Source organism: Peromyscus eremicus, chromosome 15 (genome assembly GCF_949786415.1).
Source record: "Peromyscus eremicus chromosome 15, PerEre_H2_v1, whole genome shotgun sequence".
NCBI lineage: Eukaryota > Metazoa > Chordata > Mammalia > Rodentia > Cricetidae > Peromyscus > Peromyscus eremicus.
The window spans coordinates 16657514-16676562 of record NC_081431.1 but is presented as its reverse complement, the minus strand read 5'-3'; the positions used below and the strand labels follow the sequence as shown (position 1 = coordinate 16676562).

The window sequence follows — 19049 nt, the reverse complement described above, 5'->3', positions numbered from 1 at the left end:
GGCTGAGGTCTGACTTACAGTAGGTCTAGTGGGTCCCCAAACTTATACTATAGTTATTTCTCCAGTTCTGGTATGTATAGTTGGGGCAGATATACTTAGAAGTTGGCAGAATGCCCACATTGGTTTCCTGACCTATGAAGTGAGGGCTATTACGGTTGGAAGGGCCAAATGGAAGCCACTGGAGTTGCCTCTTGAAGACAGTATGGCATCCCAGGAAAAACTGCAGAAATTAGTGCCACCATCAAGGACTCAAACGATGCAGAGGTGATGGTTCCTACCACATCTCCTTTTAATTCTCCTATCTGGCCAATGCAGAAGACAGATGGATCATGGAGAATAACTGACTACTGAAAACTTAATCAAGTAGTGACTCCAATTGCACCTGCTGTACCAGATGTGGTATAGCATCTCCTGGTACATGATCTGCAGCTATTGATCTAGCAAATGTCTTTTTGTCAGTTCTGAAGCAATTTGCTTTCAGTGGGCAAGGCCAGCAGTATACCTTTACAGTTTTACCTCAAGGATATATTAAGTCCCCTGCCCTGTGTCATAACTTAGCTCAAAGGGATTATGACCATCTGTCTCTTCCACAAAATATCACATTGGTCCACTAAATTGATGACGCTATGCTGATTGGAGTAAGTGAGCAGGAGGTAGCCATCACTCTGGACTTGTTGGTAACACACACATCTGCACATCACAGGATGAGAAATAAATCCAACTAAAATTCAAGGGCCTTCTGTTCAGTGAAATTCTTTGGAGTCCAGTGGTGTGGAACATGCGGAGATATTCCTTTTGAGGTGAAGGATAAGCTATTGCTTATCCCCCCACCAAGAAAGCAGTACAACATTCAGTGGGCCTACTTGGATTCTGGAGACAGCACATTTCCTCACTTGGGTGTGTTACTCTGGTCCATATACCAGGTGACTCAGAATGCTGCTAGCTTTGTGTGGGGCCTGGAAAAGGAGAAGGTTCTTCAACAGGTCCAAGCTCCTGTGTAGGCTGCTCCATCATTTGGACCATACGATCAAGCAGACCCGATGGTACTTGAGGTGTCAGTAACAGAGAGGGATACTGTTTGCAGCCTTTGGCAGGCCCCTATAGGTGAATCACAGAAGAGACCTTTGATATCTTGGAGCAAGGCTCTGCCATCATCTTCGGACAACTACGTTCCCTTAAACAGACAATTCTTGGCCTACTATTGGGCCTTAGTGAAGACTGAACATTTGACCATGGGCCACTAAGTAACCATATGACCCAAGTTACCCAACATGAGCTGGGTATGATCTGACTCACCAAGCCATAAAATAGAATGTGCACAGCAGCAATCCATCATCAAACGGCAGTGGTATATATGTGATCAGGCCTGAGCAGGGCCTGAAGGCATAAGCAAGTTACATGAAGAAGTTGCCTATGATTTCTACTCCGGTTACAACGTCGTCTGCTGCCAAACATGCATGTGTAGCCTCATGAGTTATGTCCTATGATTGGTTGACGGAGGAAGAGAAGACCAGGGCCTGGTTTATGGATGGTTCTGCACATTTTGCAAGCACCACCCAGAAATAGACAGCTGTAGTATTACAACTCCTTTCTGGAACAACCTCAAAAGACACTGGCAAAGGGAAATCTTCACAGTGGGCAGAACTTCAGGCAGTATACATGGTCATACAGTGTGTTTGGAAGGAAAAATGGCCAAATATGCAAGTGTTCACTGATTCATGAGGTGTAGCCAATGGATTGGCTGGATGGTCAGAAACTTGGAAAGAGCATGACTGGAAAATTGGTGAGAAAGACATCTGATCTTCAAAGAAATATGTGGATAGATCTCCCCAAATTGGGCAAAGGATGTGAAGATGCTTGTGTCCCATGTAAATGCTCATCAAAAGTTGACTTCAGCAGAGGGGGAGTTCAATAATCAAGTAGCTAGGATGACCCATTCTGAAGTCAGCCTCTTTCACTAGCCACCCTGTCATTGTACAATGGGCCCACAAACAAAGTGACCATGGTGGCAGAGATGGCGGTTACGAATGGACCCAACAACATGGACTGCCACTCAACTAGGGTGATATGGCTACAGCTGCTGCTGGGTGTCAGATCTGTCAAGAGCAGAAACCAACACTGAGCCCCAGATATGACACCATTCACCGGGTTGACTATTCAGCAACCTGGTGGCAGGTTGACTCCACTGGACCACTTTCTCTGTGGAAAGAATGCTTTGTCCTTACTGGAGGAGATACTCATTCTGGTTATGGATTTGCCTTTCCTGCCTGGAATGCTTCTGCCAAAACTACCATGGGTAGACTTACAGAACACCTAATTTGCCATCATGGTATTCCACACAGTATTGTTTCTGACAAAGGAACTCACTTCCCAACCAGAGAAGTTTGCCGTGAGCCTATGATCATGGAATCTACTGGCCCTACTATATTCTCCACCATCCTCAAGCAGCTGGCCTGAGAGAAAGACGGAATGGCCTTTTGAAGATACAATTACAGTGCCAATTAGGTGGCAGCAGCCTGGAAGGCAGGGACAGGGGTCTCCAGAAGGAGATAATATGCTATGGTTTTTCCTATAGCCAGGATCTATAGTTCCATGAATCGAGGTGTAGAAAAGGGAATAGTTCTAGTCACTACCACTCCTAGTGACCCACTAGGAAAATTTTTGCTTCCTGTTCCTTCTACCTTAAATTCTGCTGGTCTAGATGTTTTGGTTTAACAAGAGAGATCACTCCTGCCAGGAGGAGCCACAACAACCATTCCATTGAACTGGGACACAGACTCCTCCCTGGTCACTTGGGGTTTCTGATGCCCTTAAGTCAACAGGCCATGAAAGAAATAACAGTGTCAGGAGGGGTGATTGATCCAGATCACCAAGGAGAAATCAGACTCCTTCTCCACAATGGAGCTAAGAAAGATTATGTCTAGAGTGCATGAGACCCTTTAAGGCATCTCTTGGTGCCACCATATCCTATGATTAAAGTCAATGGAAAATAACAACAACCTAATCCAGCCAGGGTGACAAAGGGCACAGACCCTTCAGGAATGGAGGTATGGGCCACTCCTCCAGGAAAAGAGCCAAGACCTGCTCAGGTGCTCAATGAGGGTCAAGGAAATACAGGATGGGTAACAGAGATAGGTAGTTATAAATACCAGCTAAGGTCATGTGACCAGTTGCAGAAATAAGGATTATAACTGACATGAGTGTTTCCAGAATATTTTGTTAAGAATGTGGTTTGTACAGATTTGTGTGTTTTCTTTCCTCAATTTTATTATCACGTAATGTAACATGAATTAAGAGAAAATCAGTTGTTATCATATTTAAGTTTGGAGACAACCAAAAGAATATCCCTTAAGGGACATTGCCACCTATTCTAAAATTTATAATGTATTTGTGATTGTATGATGGACAGTTATATCATTTTAGGTGGAATAATGACCTTGTTGAATATATAATGTTTGTGATTATACATGGGATAGTTATATTATATTAGACATAAATATGACATGGGTTACTGCTTTTACTTGGAAATTAAGCATGACATAGGAGATATGACGTCATGTCAAGATAACAAGAGATGGACTTGTGATGGCTATTCTTGGTTGTCAACTTGACTATATATGGAGTTAACTAAAACCCAAGTGGCTGAGTTCACCTGTAAGAGATTTTTTTTTCTTAATTAAATCATTTGAAGTAGGGAGACCCATTTTTAATCTGGGTCTTTTGAGGTGGGAAGATCCACATTTAATCTGGACCACACCTTCAGCTGGCAGCCTATTAAAGGACTCGGAAAAAGAAAGCTTGCTTTCTTTGCCTGCTTGCCCTCACTCTCGATGGCAAATCCATTCCTTCACTGGCATTAGAGCCTACTTCTTCAGGATTCCAGTATAGATTATAGGCCAGCTGAGACACCCAGCCTCATAGACTGAACAACTACTAGATTCTTGGACTTTCTGTTGGTAGACAGCCATTATTGGACTAGCTGTACCAGAGCCTATAAGCCACTCTAATAAATCACACACACACACACACACACACACACACACACACACACACACACACACTCACTGTATCATTTCTGTTCCTCTAGAGAACCCTGACTCATGTAGGAACCATCCTTCCTATACAGCAACACCATGGCCACTTCAAAGAAAGCCCTGTTTCCTGTGCTAGGTCCATGGTCACAGGTATCACCTGAAGCTGCCTGTCCTCTTGAGGGGCATGGTAGTGGGAAGAATGTTTCAAGTGTGAAATATTTTGCCCCTTACTGGGTGTGTGACCTTGGGTAAGGCACTCGGCTTTCTGAGCGACAGCTTTTAGCTCTAAATGGAGACAAACCACATCTGTTGTATGCAGAAGGATGTTCTAGGTTCTGATCTTCTGGTGCCTAACACTGTCAAATGTAATGCTGTGGGCCTTCTTTAGGAAAATACTGCTGATAGACAGCAGCAAAACCGCCTCATTCAGGTTTTCAAATACATGTGAGTACAGTGCACATATACAAAGCATCTGAGTGCCTGACCCTGAACCTACCACTGCAAACCTACTGTGTACTCTGACCTCTCCAATGCATAATACCTACTCTGTGTACTGAATCTACCAATGCCTACCAATGCTAGGTCACTCGTGCAGGAGACAGCTGCGAACGGAACAGATTCTATTCCACCCCATCATCTGCAATGGAATGTTCTCTAACCTTGGACACAAAGTGAACCAGCTCAACACAGAGCAGGACATCCCATCTGTTGCTATAGTTCCTCTCTGAACTCTCTATGATCCTGATCCACACCTCTGGTTTTTCTTCCTTCCCTACCACTGGCTTCCATTCTGAAAGCCCAGAGGCATAAGCCAGGCTTTCTAACCCTTTATTTCCAATATGAAGGAATTGCCTAGGGTAGGGATGGCAGCAGCTTGTGTTTGAGAGGGCTGGAGAGAGACCCCTAAGGAGCATGAGCTTTGCTTGAGGCAAGATAATAAAACTGCAGTGATGGGTATACACCCCTATGAGGAAATCAAAGCTGCTGGACTATTCTTTACATGGAGGGATTATATCAGTAGGTGATTTATATCAGTAAAGCTGTTTCAAAATATAAGCAACCAAGAACTATTCAAAATTCAAGAAAAATTAACAAGAAAAAAGGAGAAAATACTGAGCTTGAAGAAAACTAAGATCATCTAGAAAATGGAAGAGATTTTTTTAAAAAAAAAGACTTAGGTTTCCAAGATGAAGAATCCATAAGAGTAAGAAAAGGGAGCTATCCATCAAAGATGAAGATTGGACTCTTGTAAATTAAAAAATAAATTTGATGAAATCCAAAAACCAATTAGTGACTTGGAAGATAAAGTCCAAGATAGCCTCTAGAACACAAAGCAAGAAACGTAAGACTTAGAAACATAGCTTAACATGTGACCAGAGTATCTTCAGAAAAACAGAGAAAATAGGCAAATTTCCACAGAGATAACAGGAAGATGAGAGTCTTTAAAATGAAATGGCTTTGCATCAATGAAAGAAAAAAAATGCCTAGGCCTAAACACATCAAAGAGCCATGCCAGACCGCTTACAGTGGGACAAAGTGGAGAGATCAAAGGAATGGAATCCAACAGGCTCTTGAGACAATGGCTCTCAGGAGCCCGGCAACAGGTCCCTGGGTCTGTCATTGAAAATGACTTTGAGTGGAGAATTTTATAGTCAAGGTCTCTATAGTGAATGAGAGAAGGCCTCCATCTTCCACAGCCAGAAGCAAGGGCAGCTAGCTACAGCTCCGAGAACAAGAAAGAATTCGCAGTATGTTGTTTGATGTTTCGAGGCAGCCAAGGAAAGAATGACTGAATTTTAAGGTAAAGCACAATGAGAGTTAGAGAAAATATAATACAGTTAGTTAGTTGGGCTTCTTTATTTATTTATTTGGCAGAGTCTCACATAGCAAAGGCTGGTTTTGAACCTGCAATGTAGACAAGACTGACCTTGAGTTCCTGACAACTCCCTCTTCCCAGTGCCTGGATTACAGGCATGCACCACCACACCTGGCTTATTTTTAGTCTTATTTTTTTTTTGTAGCTTAAGATCATTTCATTAGTAGTTAAAAATTTGAGAATATTATTTAGGGGGTCAGAATAGAAATAGAAATGATGTTAAGAATTCAAAGGAAGTAGGGGAGGCAGGAGGGCAGCAGATGCAGCTGAGCAGGGCAGTCCAGCTGACAGCCAGAGAAGCAGCCTTTGATGTTAGCAATCCAGACTGAACATTTCTGCTGAAACTGCCAAGTGATGGCTGGCAGATTTACACACTTGGAAACAATACATGGTGATCCGGGTTCAGATGGGTTGAGTCCTGGTACCAGCAAGCTGACTGGAACCACTTTTAGCTAGTCCACCATTTCACAAGCTCAGCGGAACATTATCTCCATGGAACTGACTTTGGAAAACACTATTTAACCAGGAACAAAGGTGGGTACCTGTGCTTGGGGCCCTGGGGACAGATGGCTGATAGATGATGAGCATCAGGTCACATGGACTAAATATGAAAAGACTCCTTGACATAGATGTGGTGTTTCCATACACCTGGATAGACTACATTTTATTCTCGCAGCTCAATAGGGATTAGTGCCAGTTCTTTAGCTATTTTTAGATTAAAAGTCATCTTTCCATTGAAAATTCATGAGTGGGTGAGGTACTTGCTTTCTTTCTGTTCTCTGGGTCTTTGATGGCCTGGGCAGAGGCTTCTCAGCTTTCCCTCGCTCGCCCGCTCACTGGCCACAGTGAAAAGGGCCACACAGTGCTGGCAGGCAAAGCTTACAAGCGCATGGTGGTCAATGGACCCAGATGAACAGGCCAGCCAGGTAGAGGGAGGGTGCTTTGTAAACTGACAGATAAATGCCAGCTTTAAAAAGGCCACACCTACCCAGAACTGTGCTTTGGGGTTTGGCAGCCCCAAATGGATCTCCCAGTTCCCCACCAGTTAGAAGTCTGGATGCTCTTAGGACCTAAAATCTAGCCTCTAGTGGTTAGAAACTATTTTAATTTAAAAATGTATGTCATACAGTTAATCAGAATGCTTCATCTATATTAATATAGACATGTATATACCTACATGAAACGGATGCCATTTTTATTATCTTACTGCCATTTACAAAGCTCCAAATGTAGACTTTTGATACAACCCCACTCACTTTTGGTACTGACCAAATGTTTCTGATTAAAATGATGGCTTGGTTTAGTTCTCTAATGTATTATTTATTCTTCCTGGCTTTGAATCCCTTGAAAAATATGATATACATAAATTCTATTTATTCATCTTATTCATTCAGATAAAAATGTTGACTTAGACCATTTTTTTAAAGGCCACTTAGAGACATATCCCTATTCATTTCCCCCAAAGAGTCCATCAATCTTCTAATAACTAGGGAGCAGAAACAGCTACTTCAAAGGTGTAACTAAATCTCACTAGTCTGTATTTTTCTACCAATAGGAGATGGTCCAGAGATGCTTGCAGACATTTTGCTGATATGCAGATGCATTCTCCTGGCGGCATCTCCAGCATGAACAGAGCCCTCTACAGCCAGCAATGGGTGATGCACACGGGGTCCAAGAACCTCCGCAGACCCTTGGCACACTGATTGGGCATGCCAGGTCTGTGACTTCTGTCCCACAGATGTGACCTTGCCTGCCTGCCTCCCACATCTTTTTAATTAAGTCTTTCTTGCACAAGAGAGTCCTGTTGCTAGGCCAGGCGGTGGTGGTACACGCTGTTAATCCCAGCACTCGGGAGGCAGAGATAGGTGGATCTCTGTGAGTTCGAGGCCAGCCTGGTCTACAGAGAGAGCTCCAGGACAGGCACCAAAACTACACAGAGAAACCCTGTCTCGAAAAACTAGAGAGAGAGAGAGAGAGAGAGAGAGAGAGAGAGAGAGAGAGAGAGAGAGAGAGAGACAGACTTGTTGCTGCTCTTGAGATTCTAGGAATTGGCTCTTAGAGAACTCCGACAGAATGCTGTTGCTACCTTCTCTGTGTCTGTCCTGCCTTTGGACCTCTTTACTCCCACTGAATTCTCTCTATATGACACTTTACTAGACTATTTCCGAGAAAAGCAGCATGGACATCGCTCCTCTAGTTGGCTTAGTATCCACTTACCCTCCAAGCTACTAGAGGATGGATGTCCCATGCCGAACCTGCTCTCTGTAGACCAGGCTGGCCTCGAACTCAGAGATCCACCAGCCTCTGCCTCCTGAGTGCTGGGATTAAAGGCGTGTGCCGCCGCCGCCGCCGCCGCCGCCGCCGCCACCGCCACCCCCCGGGCTCCAAACCTGGCATTCCTGATGGAGCTGTCAGCACATGTCTCTTTTAGTCCAGGAAGACTCAAAGTGGTCTTTCCAAAATGCACACTCTTAATTAAATGTGGTTCTGGGGAGCAGAGAACTCAGCTCTGTTGGGGGGCAAGAAGAGTGTGAACTGGGGGCTCCTGGAAGCTGTCTCCTAGTGTGTACTGGGGAAGGGAGAGAAGGACAGTGTGTGGCATAGCCTGTACCCTTGTGCTGGATTCCGACACTTCTTACCTCTGCCTGGCCGTGCAGCTGAGTAGACAGTGAGTGTCCTTCTGTGTACACACACCCCAGCTGGATTTCTATCACTTGGAATGAAAAGAACCATGATGGACAGGCACAGTGGGAAGGCAGGGTGGCAAAGAGGAAGGTCCTCCACAGCTCTCTGCTTTCTAGTCAAGCAAATCTGGTGTTCCAGACAGCTTCTCCCTCCCCGAGACAAAACACTGACACCTCTACCCTCACTCATCGAGCTTGACAGAGCAAGGGCTTGTTTAGGGCCAGGGTTTCGAGGCTCTGGTCCACGGGTGTCTCGTTCTATTGCTTTTGGGCCTAAGATGGGGAGCAACATCACAAGCAAAGCTCTCACCCCACGGAAGTGAAGAAGGCAAGAGAGGAAGGGAGGAAAGAAGGGAGAGGGGGAGGCCAGGGACGAGACATACCCTTCAAAGGTACAATTATGTCTCATCTTCTAATAACCATTCAGCTATGAATTCATTAACGGATCAATCCACTGATGAAGTCAGAGCCACCATGATCCAATCAACTCTAACTACTGTGGGACCAAACCTTCAACACATGAGCCTTTGGGGACATTTGATATCCAAACCAGAACTCAGGTTCACTCCGACTCAAATGCTTTTCTAAAAGAAATAAAGGTACCCGAGGGTTGAGCTTGAAGCCAGGGGTCTACCACCGGAGAGCAAGGGATGAGAGTGTCAGCCTCTCATGAGAGAAGGTGGGACAGGCTAAGCTCCTCCGCCCAGGGCTGGGAGGATTACAAGGATGGGCAAGTTGCTTGGACCACAGCAGCCTCTTAGTAAGGCCCAGCAGTCACCTTTTGGTTTAAGGATGCTGAGAGGCGGAGGAGGGCTCTTCAGGTCCTTCACCCCTTCCTCTACAGCGCCGACGCTAACAAATAGCCGGCAGATGCTTTTACAATTGGTGAACTCGATTTATCTCACTTTGGGAGGACATTACAGCGATACTTCCCATTACAAGTGAGAGCGGCTTGTTTCCTCTTTAATTCTGAAGGGCAGTGTTAGTATGATTGGTGTCCTTTGTGTAGAAGGAGCAATTTCTACCATCCACTTCACTCTCTGCAGAGCAGGGAGTTCTCCCCACTCCCCCACCAGAGCAGGGTCTGCCCTTGTTCTAGGGCTGGGGCTCTGCTTGCCCATTGTCTTTCCTAGAAGCTGGCTGGACCACTTCTCTTGACTACACTGAACAATAAGAATATTAACCATTTAACAAGCTCAAGGGCTTTATATTAACTAGTTCAGAGGGTGTTTTTCTTGCTCAAAATAACTTGGCTATCTCCAAAACTGGAACTACAGTTTCAAAGGACATCCACTTCCCACCTCTCATTTCTCTCAAGGACCTCTTACTGTTCTTTACAAATGTTATGGCCGTTCTCTGTAACTGAGCAAATTTATGAGGCTTGAGAAATCAGTTTCATTTGTGCAATTTAATTGACAGTGCATTCATCTACCCTTGGAGAATTTCTAAAAACTTAATATAGATTTCATTCAAAAAGACACAAATAAATGCCATAGAAGTATATTGACCAAATTTTTAATAATCATAAAGCATGTGCTTCATATGTGATTAAAATTAGTGTTGAACATTTTTTTTTTTAAGTTTTAGGTCTTTCAAAGTTATAACCACCATGTCCCGTTTCTCAGACCTGGCTGATTTCTTGTTGCTCCCTCCTGAGGAAAATGGGATTTTTCTATCTTTAATTTTTCTGCCTACTTTCTCTTCTAAGAGGTGAGAAAAGGAAGAGGAATGGCAGCTTTGTACTGTCAGGGCAACTGACCACAAACTGATTCAATGGGAGAAAGGCCATGTATGGCCAAACACTCCCGAGGATCTGCTCTCCTCCTCCAGCTTACACTACGATTTGTTGTACTCAGAAAGTGAGGGTTTTCCATCAGGAAAGTCAAAGAGCTTCTGTAAAGCCTTGGGAAAGTGGAGGAGAAGAAGTGAATGGGGATGGGCAATGTGTTTATTCTAGGAAGGCTTTAGTAAGCAGGAAGCCCAGAAACCACTTCTCAGCACATACACTGCTCACAGACACACAGCAGTACAGGGTTCCTGTGACCCAGCCCCAAGCGGGGAGAATGGCTTTTTTTCTTGGGCATTCATCCACAGTGGCAGGATTTGAAGGTAAGACGGCATTAGTATCCTTGACCCAGCATAGAAAAGAGAATGCCAGAGTGAAAGATTGCCCACCGTACAAGCCAGACAGGAAAACAGCAGGGTTCTCTAGTCAGCCCCACGAGCCGGTACATGACGCAGCAGAACTCGGCAATAGGGCACTGTCCTGGAGCATGGGTAACCTGCTTCGGATTTCGGCCAGCTAGTGTCTACATGGCTGGTTAGGAAGGGAGTCTCCACGGTCAACCCAGTTGTTCCTGCACATGCTGGCAGGGGTTGCTGCATACCTTTGGAGCTTCCAAACTCAAGCAGAAGGCTTACAAGCAAAAGGGTTATTTTCCCAAGAATGACAGGTGACATCTACTGGACCCACACTCATGAAAAAAAAAAAAATAGATGCAGAGGAACCGATCCTTGATACAGGTAACTTTTAGAAATGGTGAGAAGGCAGTGGTAAAACTGGATGCAGATTGCCAAGAACATGGGCCAAATTCTAATCCTCCTGTAATCCCTTGTAAATGACCTCCAAATGAGACAGCATTTGGAGATAGGATCTTTAAAGAGGTAATTGGGTTAAAATGAAGCCTTTGGGGGGTGGGCCTTAATCCAATTTGTGGCTTTATAAAAAGAGATTGAGACAGACAGAGAAACCTCTGGGGTACCCCGTACAGGCGGGTACCATGTGGGGACACAAGGAAAACCCGCCATCTACAGACTAAGGAGACAGGCTTCAGACAAAGCCCAAAACTACCTGCACCTTAACCTTGGACTTCTAAAGCTGTGAAAAGACAAATTTCTGGTGTCTAAGCCACCTAGATGCTGGTATTTTGTTAAGGCATCCTGAGTGAAATGATCTAGTGGGTTGGATCAACATATAGCAGAGCAAGGCTGAAAGGGCATTTAGGGCCAGCGATGCTCGCCATAGGACAGGCTTTAGCTACGGACAGCACCCTGTCTATACCAGGCTTGAAGGAGACAGAGCAATGAATGAAATGTTAAGACCAGTCAATGAATCAGAGGAAACAAAAGGACTTGATCCAAGGAGGAAATCTCATCTATCACTGGTCAGGCCTGGTTTGGTCCCTGCATTTCTTCTCAGGCTTTCGGCTAACTGTCCTCTTGGAAAAACCCCAAAGTGATAAACATCTGGCTGCTGACCATTATTTCTAAACCCTACCGGGACAAGTACTCTGCTTTGCCTGTTTATTTACCACTTTATTACCATGCATGGTAATAAATATCAATAAATGTTTTTGATGAGAAAATTACTACGCATATGAAGCAGGAGACGGGCATGTTCCCATCAAGCATCCAGAAGGCAGGCAGTAAGAGTGAGCAGGAGAGGGGCCAGCATTTGTTGGTACAAATGATACCTTAGCCCACCTCCCATTGGCCAAAGGATCCCTAAGACTCCAGCTTAGACACAGGCATCTGATTTCCTGAAGATACATGTCCCCTGTCACCGACATGGGAGCTCACACACAGACCTGGACAGGAAGACAGTTGTGCCGTGCAGCCATAACAGGCCAGGGAGGAGCAAGAAGTGGCTGTGGATGAGTAGAGATCCGGTGCTCCAGCCACAGGGGTAACCAGCGGGATAATCATCACTGCTGATCATGCAGTCCTACCCAGTGAGGCGGAAAGCGGCTCCTCTGAAGGACAGACAGGCAGCTGTTCTTGGTGGTCAGGAATGACAGACGCACATGGACATGTGTGGTCAGGAGGTGTGGAGACACAGACTTTGTTCACGTCCAGCACACTAAGGGCCACTGCAGTCACCTCATGGGGGCTGGGCAAGCATCAGCAGCTCTTGCTCAGTCATCCTGTCATTTTTGTCTCGTCATTAAGTCAGGTGGGACACAGCCGACACAGACTACAGTGTGGTCTGCTACGCTGTCAGACGACCTGGGTCTGTCTTTTGTCACCCAGAGCTTTGTGTGGATGTGCAGCATTTACTCAAGAGCAGGAGGCTTGGCGTGGCAGGATGGGCTAGGAAGACAGTGTCATTAGCCCTGTGTTCCCCCAAACAGGCAGGCCCACGGTGACCTGCCTATCAGTTTTGTTTTTCCCAGAGGGACCAGGGGGGAACACATGCTGAAGCCTTGGATAAATCTGTGCAAAAAAAAAATGCTCTCAATTTCTCCTCCAGAATGAAAGCTACAGAGTTGAGCCACAGTTTAAGCTGTGACTAACTCAAGATTCGAATCCTCCAGTACAGCCAGGTCAACCCTGCACCCTACTCAAATGTCTAGGTGGTGTCTTAAGCAAATGGACAGGGCTAAAGGAAGCCAGGGTCCCTTTGTGAGGAGAGAACCACTGAAGAGCAATTTTCCCTTTCTCCAAGTCCCCAAGAAAAGTGTAGCCAGAGAAATTGCTAGGAATCATCTCGTCATTATTCCAGCCCTTACGCCAACACTCCTGTTAGCTCCAGACTTTCCCCACCAGGAAAACACAAGTCATAAGGTCTGAGCTGGAGCCAGTGTTTTAGTAACACATACGTCACTGAACCATGAACACCGCTGTCACCTCCTCCCCCTTCCTCTTCCTCTGTCACTTCCCCACCATTTCCTCCTCCACTGTGGCCTTTAATGTTTTCTTTCTAGATTCTGAATTAGGAACCTCTCATTCTTTGGAATTCAGTGAAAAGGCTTTGTGTTAAAGACTAAAGTCAAATTGTTTGAGTCTTGCTGAGTCCCGGCCCCACTGCTGAGCAGGTGGTCACTGGGCCAGTGTCAAGACAAGGGCCGTGGCTGGTAGCTGGTCTTACTGAACTGACAGTTAACTGAAAATACAACTGATTAAATCACACACACACACACACACACACACACACACACACACACACACACACAGAGCAAGCTCAAAATCAGTGCAGAGATCCTGCCAAAGACAGCACCATGTGGGAAAAAGTGCTTACACAGATAAAGGATAGACACCTACATCAGTAAGTGGAGAATAAAATGAATGTTCACTCATGGATGAGCTGACTCTCGAAAGTGTGCCATAGAAGACAAACAGTGAGTGCCCGGTGACACTCGAGCACCATTTCCCCTTCTCTGGAGAGATCTGGCTTGATGATTATATCTCACCTGTGAGTCCAGATTAGAAGGTTCTAAACTAGGTACAGCATCCAAGAACCTCAACATCCAAGAGCCCTGAAAATGAGCTTCAGTGACAGACCCTGACACAAGCATCCTCAGATACTGACCTAAACACACCTGTGCTACATGGAAAGCTCTCAGGGCTTAAGCACGGGTGTGTGTGTGTGTGTGCGCGCGCGTGTGTGTGTGTGTGTGTGTGTGTGTGTGTGTGTGTGTGTGTGTGTGTGTGACTGACTGCCTCTGTTACCTACCCAGGTCTCCCTGTTGCAATGTGCAGCGGGCGCATTCTTCTGGCTTCTAGCCTAAAGTCCTGTTAATTGATGGCAAACAAAAGAGCAATTGCCAGCCTTCAGAAGAGAAGCAGCTGGAAAGCAATGGTGGGAGGTCCTGGTGGGGTAAAAACCTTACATTTTACCAACTTCTCAACTTTCCAAAAGCTTCCAAATAAAAAGTCACAAGATGACTAGCAAAATGGGAAACTATGCCACAGCTGTGTGGTTTCATCAATCCCTGAGTTACAAACACCTGACTTATCACATGCCGTGGCTGCCACCCCCCAGCCGAATTTTACTTCTCCTCCTGCCAATGCCATTTTTACTGACAGGAAAGCACAGACACCTTTCTGAGCTTGAATCTTGCCTTCTTTCCCTGGGCAGACATCCCTTCTCCCAGCTTCCTATGACACAGGATTGTGTACGTCTGCATGCAGAACTCGAGCATCCTTTTTAATTGATCCTTCTCTGCATTTCCCCCAGGTAACTCACACAGTGTTGTTTCCAGCGCCACAAAAGGACCACTTATGAACAAAATGATTATCAACGAATCTTAGCTCCCAGGCTTTGATTAAGGGGATGGAGAAGGTCTGGATATATTCTGAAATGAATTTAGATCAGGAATAATATAATAATAATAAATGAACAGATTCATCCTTTCTCATATCCCCTTAAGGATAAAGTGACATTGTGGTGGGTAGGGCACAATTTGGTGACAGCTATCCAAATTTAAAAGGAGCATAGTTTATGATAGAGCAGGTGAGCAGTTAGGAATCCATGAGGATCTGACCACATCGGCATACGAAGGGAATCAAGTAGCTTGATGTGACTCATTGCATTGCTTGACACAGTGGATAGAGTGGAAACAGAATTATGGCCCAATTCTGAGATGACCCGATGTGTATCTGTTTAAAGGACGAGGCACATATACTTGGGAGCTGATCTAGACATTTTGTTATATTTCCAACTTGCCTTGTGGAAGATTTAATAAAAAGGCCTGTATTAAATTGCATCATAAAGTTAAGTAAGATCTATTGAGTAAAAATAAGTGAGTAGCAAAACAGGGGTTGAAAGCAGTGGGGCTGGATGAAAATGGGATCTGGACTCTGTTCTCCAAGGTCAATGGCCAAAGCTTAGCTGAGGTCACGAATGACAAAATGCTCACAACCAGAGACTTGACCTCAATCCAGGCGCAGCAAATAGCAGACTGATATTGTCAAATTATTCCTGCAGACGGCAATCCAGGCACCTCTTGGTAACCCAGACCTAGCTAAATGTCCATGTCCTTGACTAAATGGGAGCAAGAGCCCACCTAGAGCAGTCACAGGCCACTGTGCAGGTGACTGATGGCACATGAAAACCATCGTCACCGTCCCATTCCCTTCTTGTTCCAAGACGGTCATGTGGCCTGCTGTCCTTATTTTCTCTTCTGAGCTAAAGGGAAAAGGACAAAGTGTGTTCCTGTTTCTCTTAATGGTGTTGGTTCCAGACTGTCTCTAGTCTTTGCTTCTACAGAGCCTCTGCTGGCAAACGTCACAAGTCCTACTCACTGGAGGTGGAGCAGCACAGTGCACAGTATTCTGCAAAGAAATCCCTCAAAGGGCCCTAGTGAGGAGAAACTGAAACAGGTTTGGAAACCTGTCACTGTGCACAGGACAGAACACACACTTACAGAGAGAATGTGACTGGCCAACAGCACAAAAAATATAACCAGAAGTTTTTCAAACACAAGTGTGGTGATGTATTGTATTCCCCAATATACCGTGTCTCCCAATAAAATAAAACTTGCCTGGAGATCAGAGGAAAAAGCCAGCCACTATATAGAAGTCAGGCAATGGTAGCACACGCCTTTAATCCTATCACTTGTCAGGCAGGGATCTGTCTGGATCTCTGTGAGTTCAAGGCCACACTGGGAACAGAGCCAGGTGTGGTGGCACATGCCTTAAATTCCAACACTAGTTAACCATGGAGGTATGGAGGTCTGTACAGACACACAGGAAGTGACAGAGCTTGGCAGGAAGAGGAAGTGATGTAGCTAGGCTGAGAGAGCAAATGAGAGAAAAGAACAGAAAGGCATATAGGTGTGGGAAGACAGGAAGTAGTTTGCCTTTAGAAGCTGTAGAGTTGGTGAGGTAAGGTTAGTCTTAGCTTTCCGTATTCCTCTGATCTCTGGTTTTAACCCCAATTTCTGGCTCCGAGTTTGTTTTTATTAATAAGACCGTTTAGCAATTCGTCTACATACAAGGGAGTATGCTGTGGAGGACTTGGCGTCACCTATGTGGAAAGCTATCTGACTCAAGTGTTGGTCAATCAAACTGCCAGCTAACTGGGGCTCGGTCAGTGCTGTGCAGAGGTCTCTGTGAGTGTCGACAAAAGATTCAAAATGAATTCAGAACTGTTAGGGACTTCTGGTAGGACAATTGAGATGACTGTTTCAGGTTGGCCTTGGCAGGGTAGCCCAGGATGACAAAGAAAAGGGGACCATGGGCAAGAAGAATCTTCTACAAAGACCAGCCCGGGGCTGTGGGTCGGAGGGCACAGTGCTGCCACAGGGCCTTGGAGAAAGGTGGAATTTCTCGGTCTGCAGCTCCTGGCATGGGTCCATCCATTTACTGTGCTGCCTGTGTTCTGAGCTGCCGAGGCCAGGCCTCAGCCTTCAGAGACTGTGCCAGCCATCTCAGTCTGCCTGCCGTGTCAACACCCAGCAAGGCTCTGAGAAAGCAGCCTTATCTCTCTGTGCTCGATTCAAACTCTCAGAAAACCCACAAGATTCCTCACCCTGAACAGACATTCCACTGCTCATGGGAAAGTCTCCGGTCTCAGCCCTCCAGGCAGTTAGATTAAAGCTGACTCACAGACAGCTCCAAAGCTGTTCACCACAAGGGAACAAAAGCAGCCACCTGCCAAAGCCTGGAAACACCCTTGGGTCTGGTGCCACTGGCTAGCTTGTGGGTCTTTTGACATCTACTTGGTAGTGGGGCCTTGGTTATCTTCAGGCTCTTCTCGGCCCACATCTAGTTCTGACCCAGATCTGACTGTTGACCTCGGGTCACGAAGGCTTGCTATCTCTTTCCCTGCTGACAGTCTAACCCTGCTTCTGTTCTTGACAAGCAGAGCCTGGTAATTTCCCCTCCTGGCTGTCTGTCACCGGGGGCTTCCCTCCAGTAGGGACAGGCTGTGCCCCACCTGCTTCACTTTGAATCATTCCCTATACCTGCTGTCCAATGTCCCACAGGTCTAGACCTGGATTCTCCCTGTGCTCCGCCATCTTTGGCTAGATTGCGTTGGTATCATCTGCAGAATGGGGAGGTTTACATCTTCCAGGAACGGTGCCTTGCTTTGCAGACACTTTACGTTCCCTTTATGTCCATGTATCCAGATGTCTTCTCCATGGCAACCTTGTCCTGTGCTGGACACTGGGCAACCCTGATCTCAGACTATTCATCTGCCCCGCGTTCTCCCATTGGCTCGCTCCCAGGCTCAACTTCTGTTCTTAGCCTACAGAAAACTGGAGCCCCATAGCCAGCAGTGTCAAACCTCCAGCACTTGAGTTCAACCTCCCTTTTCCCTCAAAACTGCTCCACATTACAAGACCACCCAGCAGCAAACACCCACCCACCTGGATGAACTGAACAGAAGCAGGCAATCTCCATCAGACATGGTGGCACATTCCTGCAATCCCAATACTGGAAAGGGGTCTGAGGCAGGAGGATCACAAGTCAGAGGCTAGCCTGGGCCACAGAGCTAGATCTTGTACACACACACACACACACACACACACACACACACACACACACTGTGATGAATTACCCATCATTCACCAACAGTTTCTTCTCTGATGCAGTGACCCACTGGAGAAGAGTAGTTACAAGGTGGCTATAACGGTGGGCCGTCTGTATACAAGCACTCTGACAGACATCAGTTCTGGACCCACCACCACTGTAAACCAATCAAAGAGCAGCCCATCTGCCTCCCTCACCTGGACCAGTGGTCCAAAGACAGGACTGAGTCACGTGTTCCTCTTTGCCTGCCCTCCCTGCTGGCCTTGGTCACCGCAAATGGGTATTAGCATCACCCACTGCACACAGAGACAGTGCAGACATTTCTGAACTCATTTCTGAACAAGCACAGTGCCAGGAACCTGGCAACGGCTTTACCAACGACTGAGGAATGTGTGAAGTAACAGAGCAATGAACGAAACAAGGTTTGGTTTCCCATGCTGAAAGCCAACGGGACACTGGATATGAGACAGGAGGGTCAGAGTTTCAACAGTGGCCATCCCGTCCCGTGCGAACAGTGAGGACGGCTGTGTGTCAGCCCCGCCTGGCACTCACCGGTAGGGCTCCATGGTACGCATGGCGTAGAACAGGGCCTCCTCCAGCATTCCCAGGTTGATGCAGGCATCCATGGCACAGTCGAGCACCTTCAGCTGGTAGATGTTGATGTCGGGAAGCCGTTCAGAGTTGCTGCTTATGATCGCCTGGCACAGGCCCAGAACCTGCTCCCACTCTGTTATTAACTTAGTTAAGGATTCATTGTCTTCATCAAGGAAACACAGAAGCAAGCAGAGATGTCTAAAAGGCTGAAGAGCTCCCAGGCGCAGGAGGGAGGAGGCACCCATTATTTTGCACGGAGGAGCTGCCTGGAAACATACTTCAGAGACAAAAACACGTTCAAGTGGCATCTTAGGGAAGTAAATTCTATTTACATCAACAAACCATCCTCTAACCCAGTCTGTACTTTAGGAGAATTAAAACTCCCAAAGAAATATTCCTTTTTCACACGTCTACATGTTTTCTCCTTCAACTTAGTTGAGAAATGAATGAAGGTGTTTATTAAACTGGACCAAAGCTTTAGTTCGGCTTCCAATTATTTACTGTGGAATTATTTCTGTTTAGAAGAGAGCATCCCTTCTGAGAAAGGAGAAGCTTCTGACTCATCTGAGTCCTGGCCATGCATGGAGCCCAGCCCATACCAGTGCA

General features: G+C 46.0%; 1 protein-coding gene and 1 long non-coding RNA gene across 2 annotated transcripts in view; one reads left to right on the top strand and one right to left on the bottom strand.

The window, feature by feature from the left end:
- Positions 1 to 19049, bottom strand: part of Smyd3 (SET and MYND domain containing 3) — a 550432-nt gene that overhangs the window by 69133 nt on the left and 462250 nt on the right. Inside the window, exon 10 of the mRNA XM_059281034.1 lies at positions 18402 to 18576. Within this exon, the coding sequence (XP_059137017.1) occupies positions 18402 to 18576 (175 nt within the window). The remainder of the gene's footprint in view (positions 1 to 18401; positions 18577 to 19049) is intronic.
- LOC131925674 (uncharacterized) lies at positions 5642 to 7704 on the top strand. Its single transcript, XR_009383319.1, has 2 exons — positions 5642 to 5835; positions 7466 to 7704. It is a non-coding gene; the product is annotated as an uncharacterized LOC131925674 (long non-coding RNA).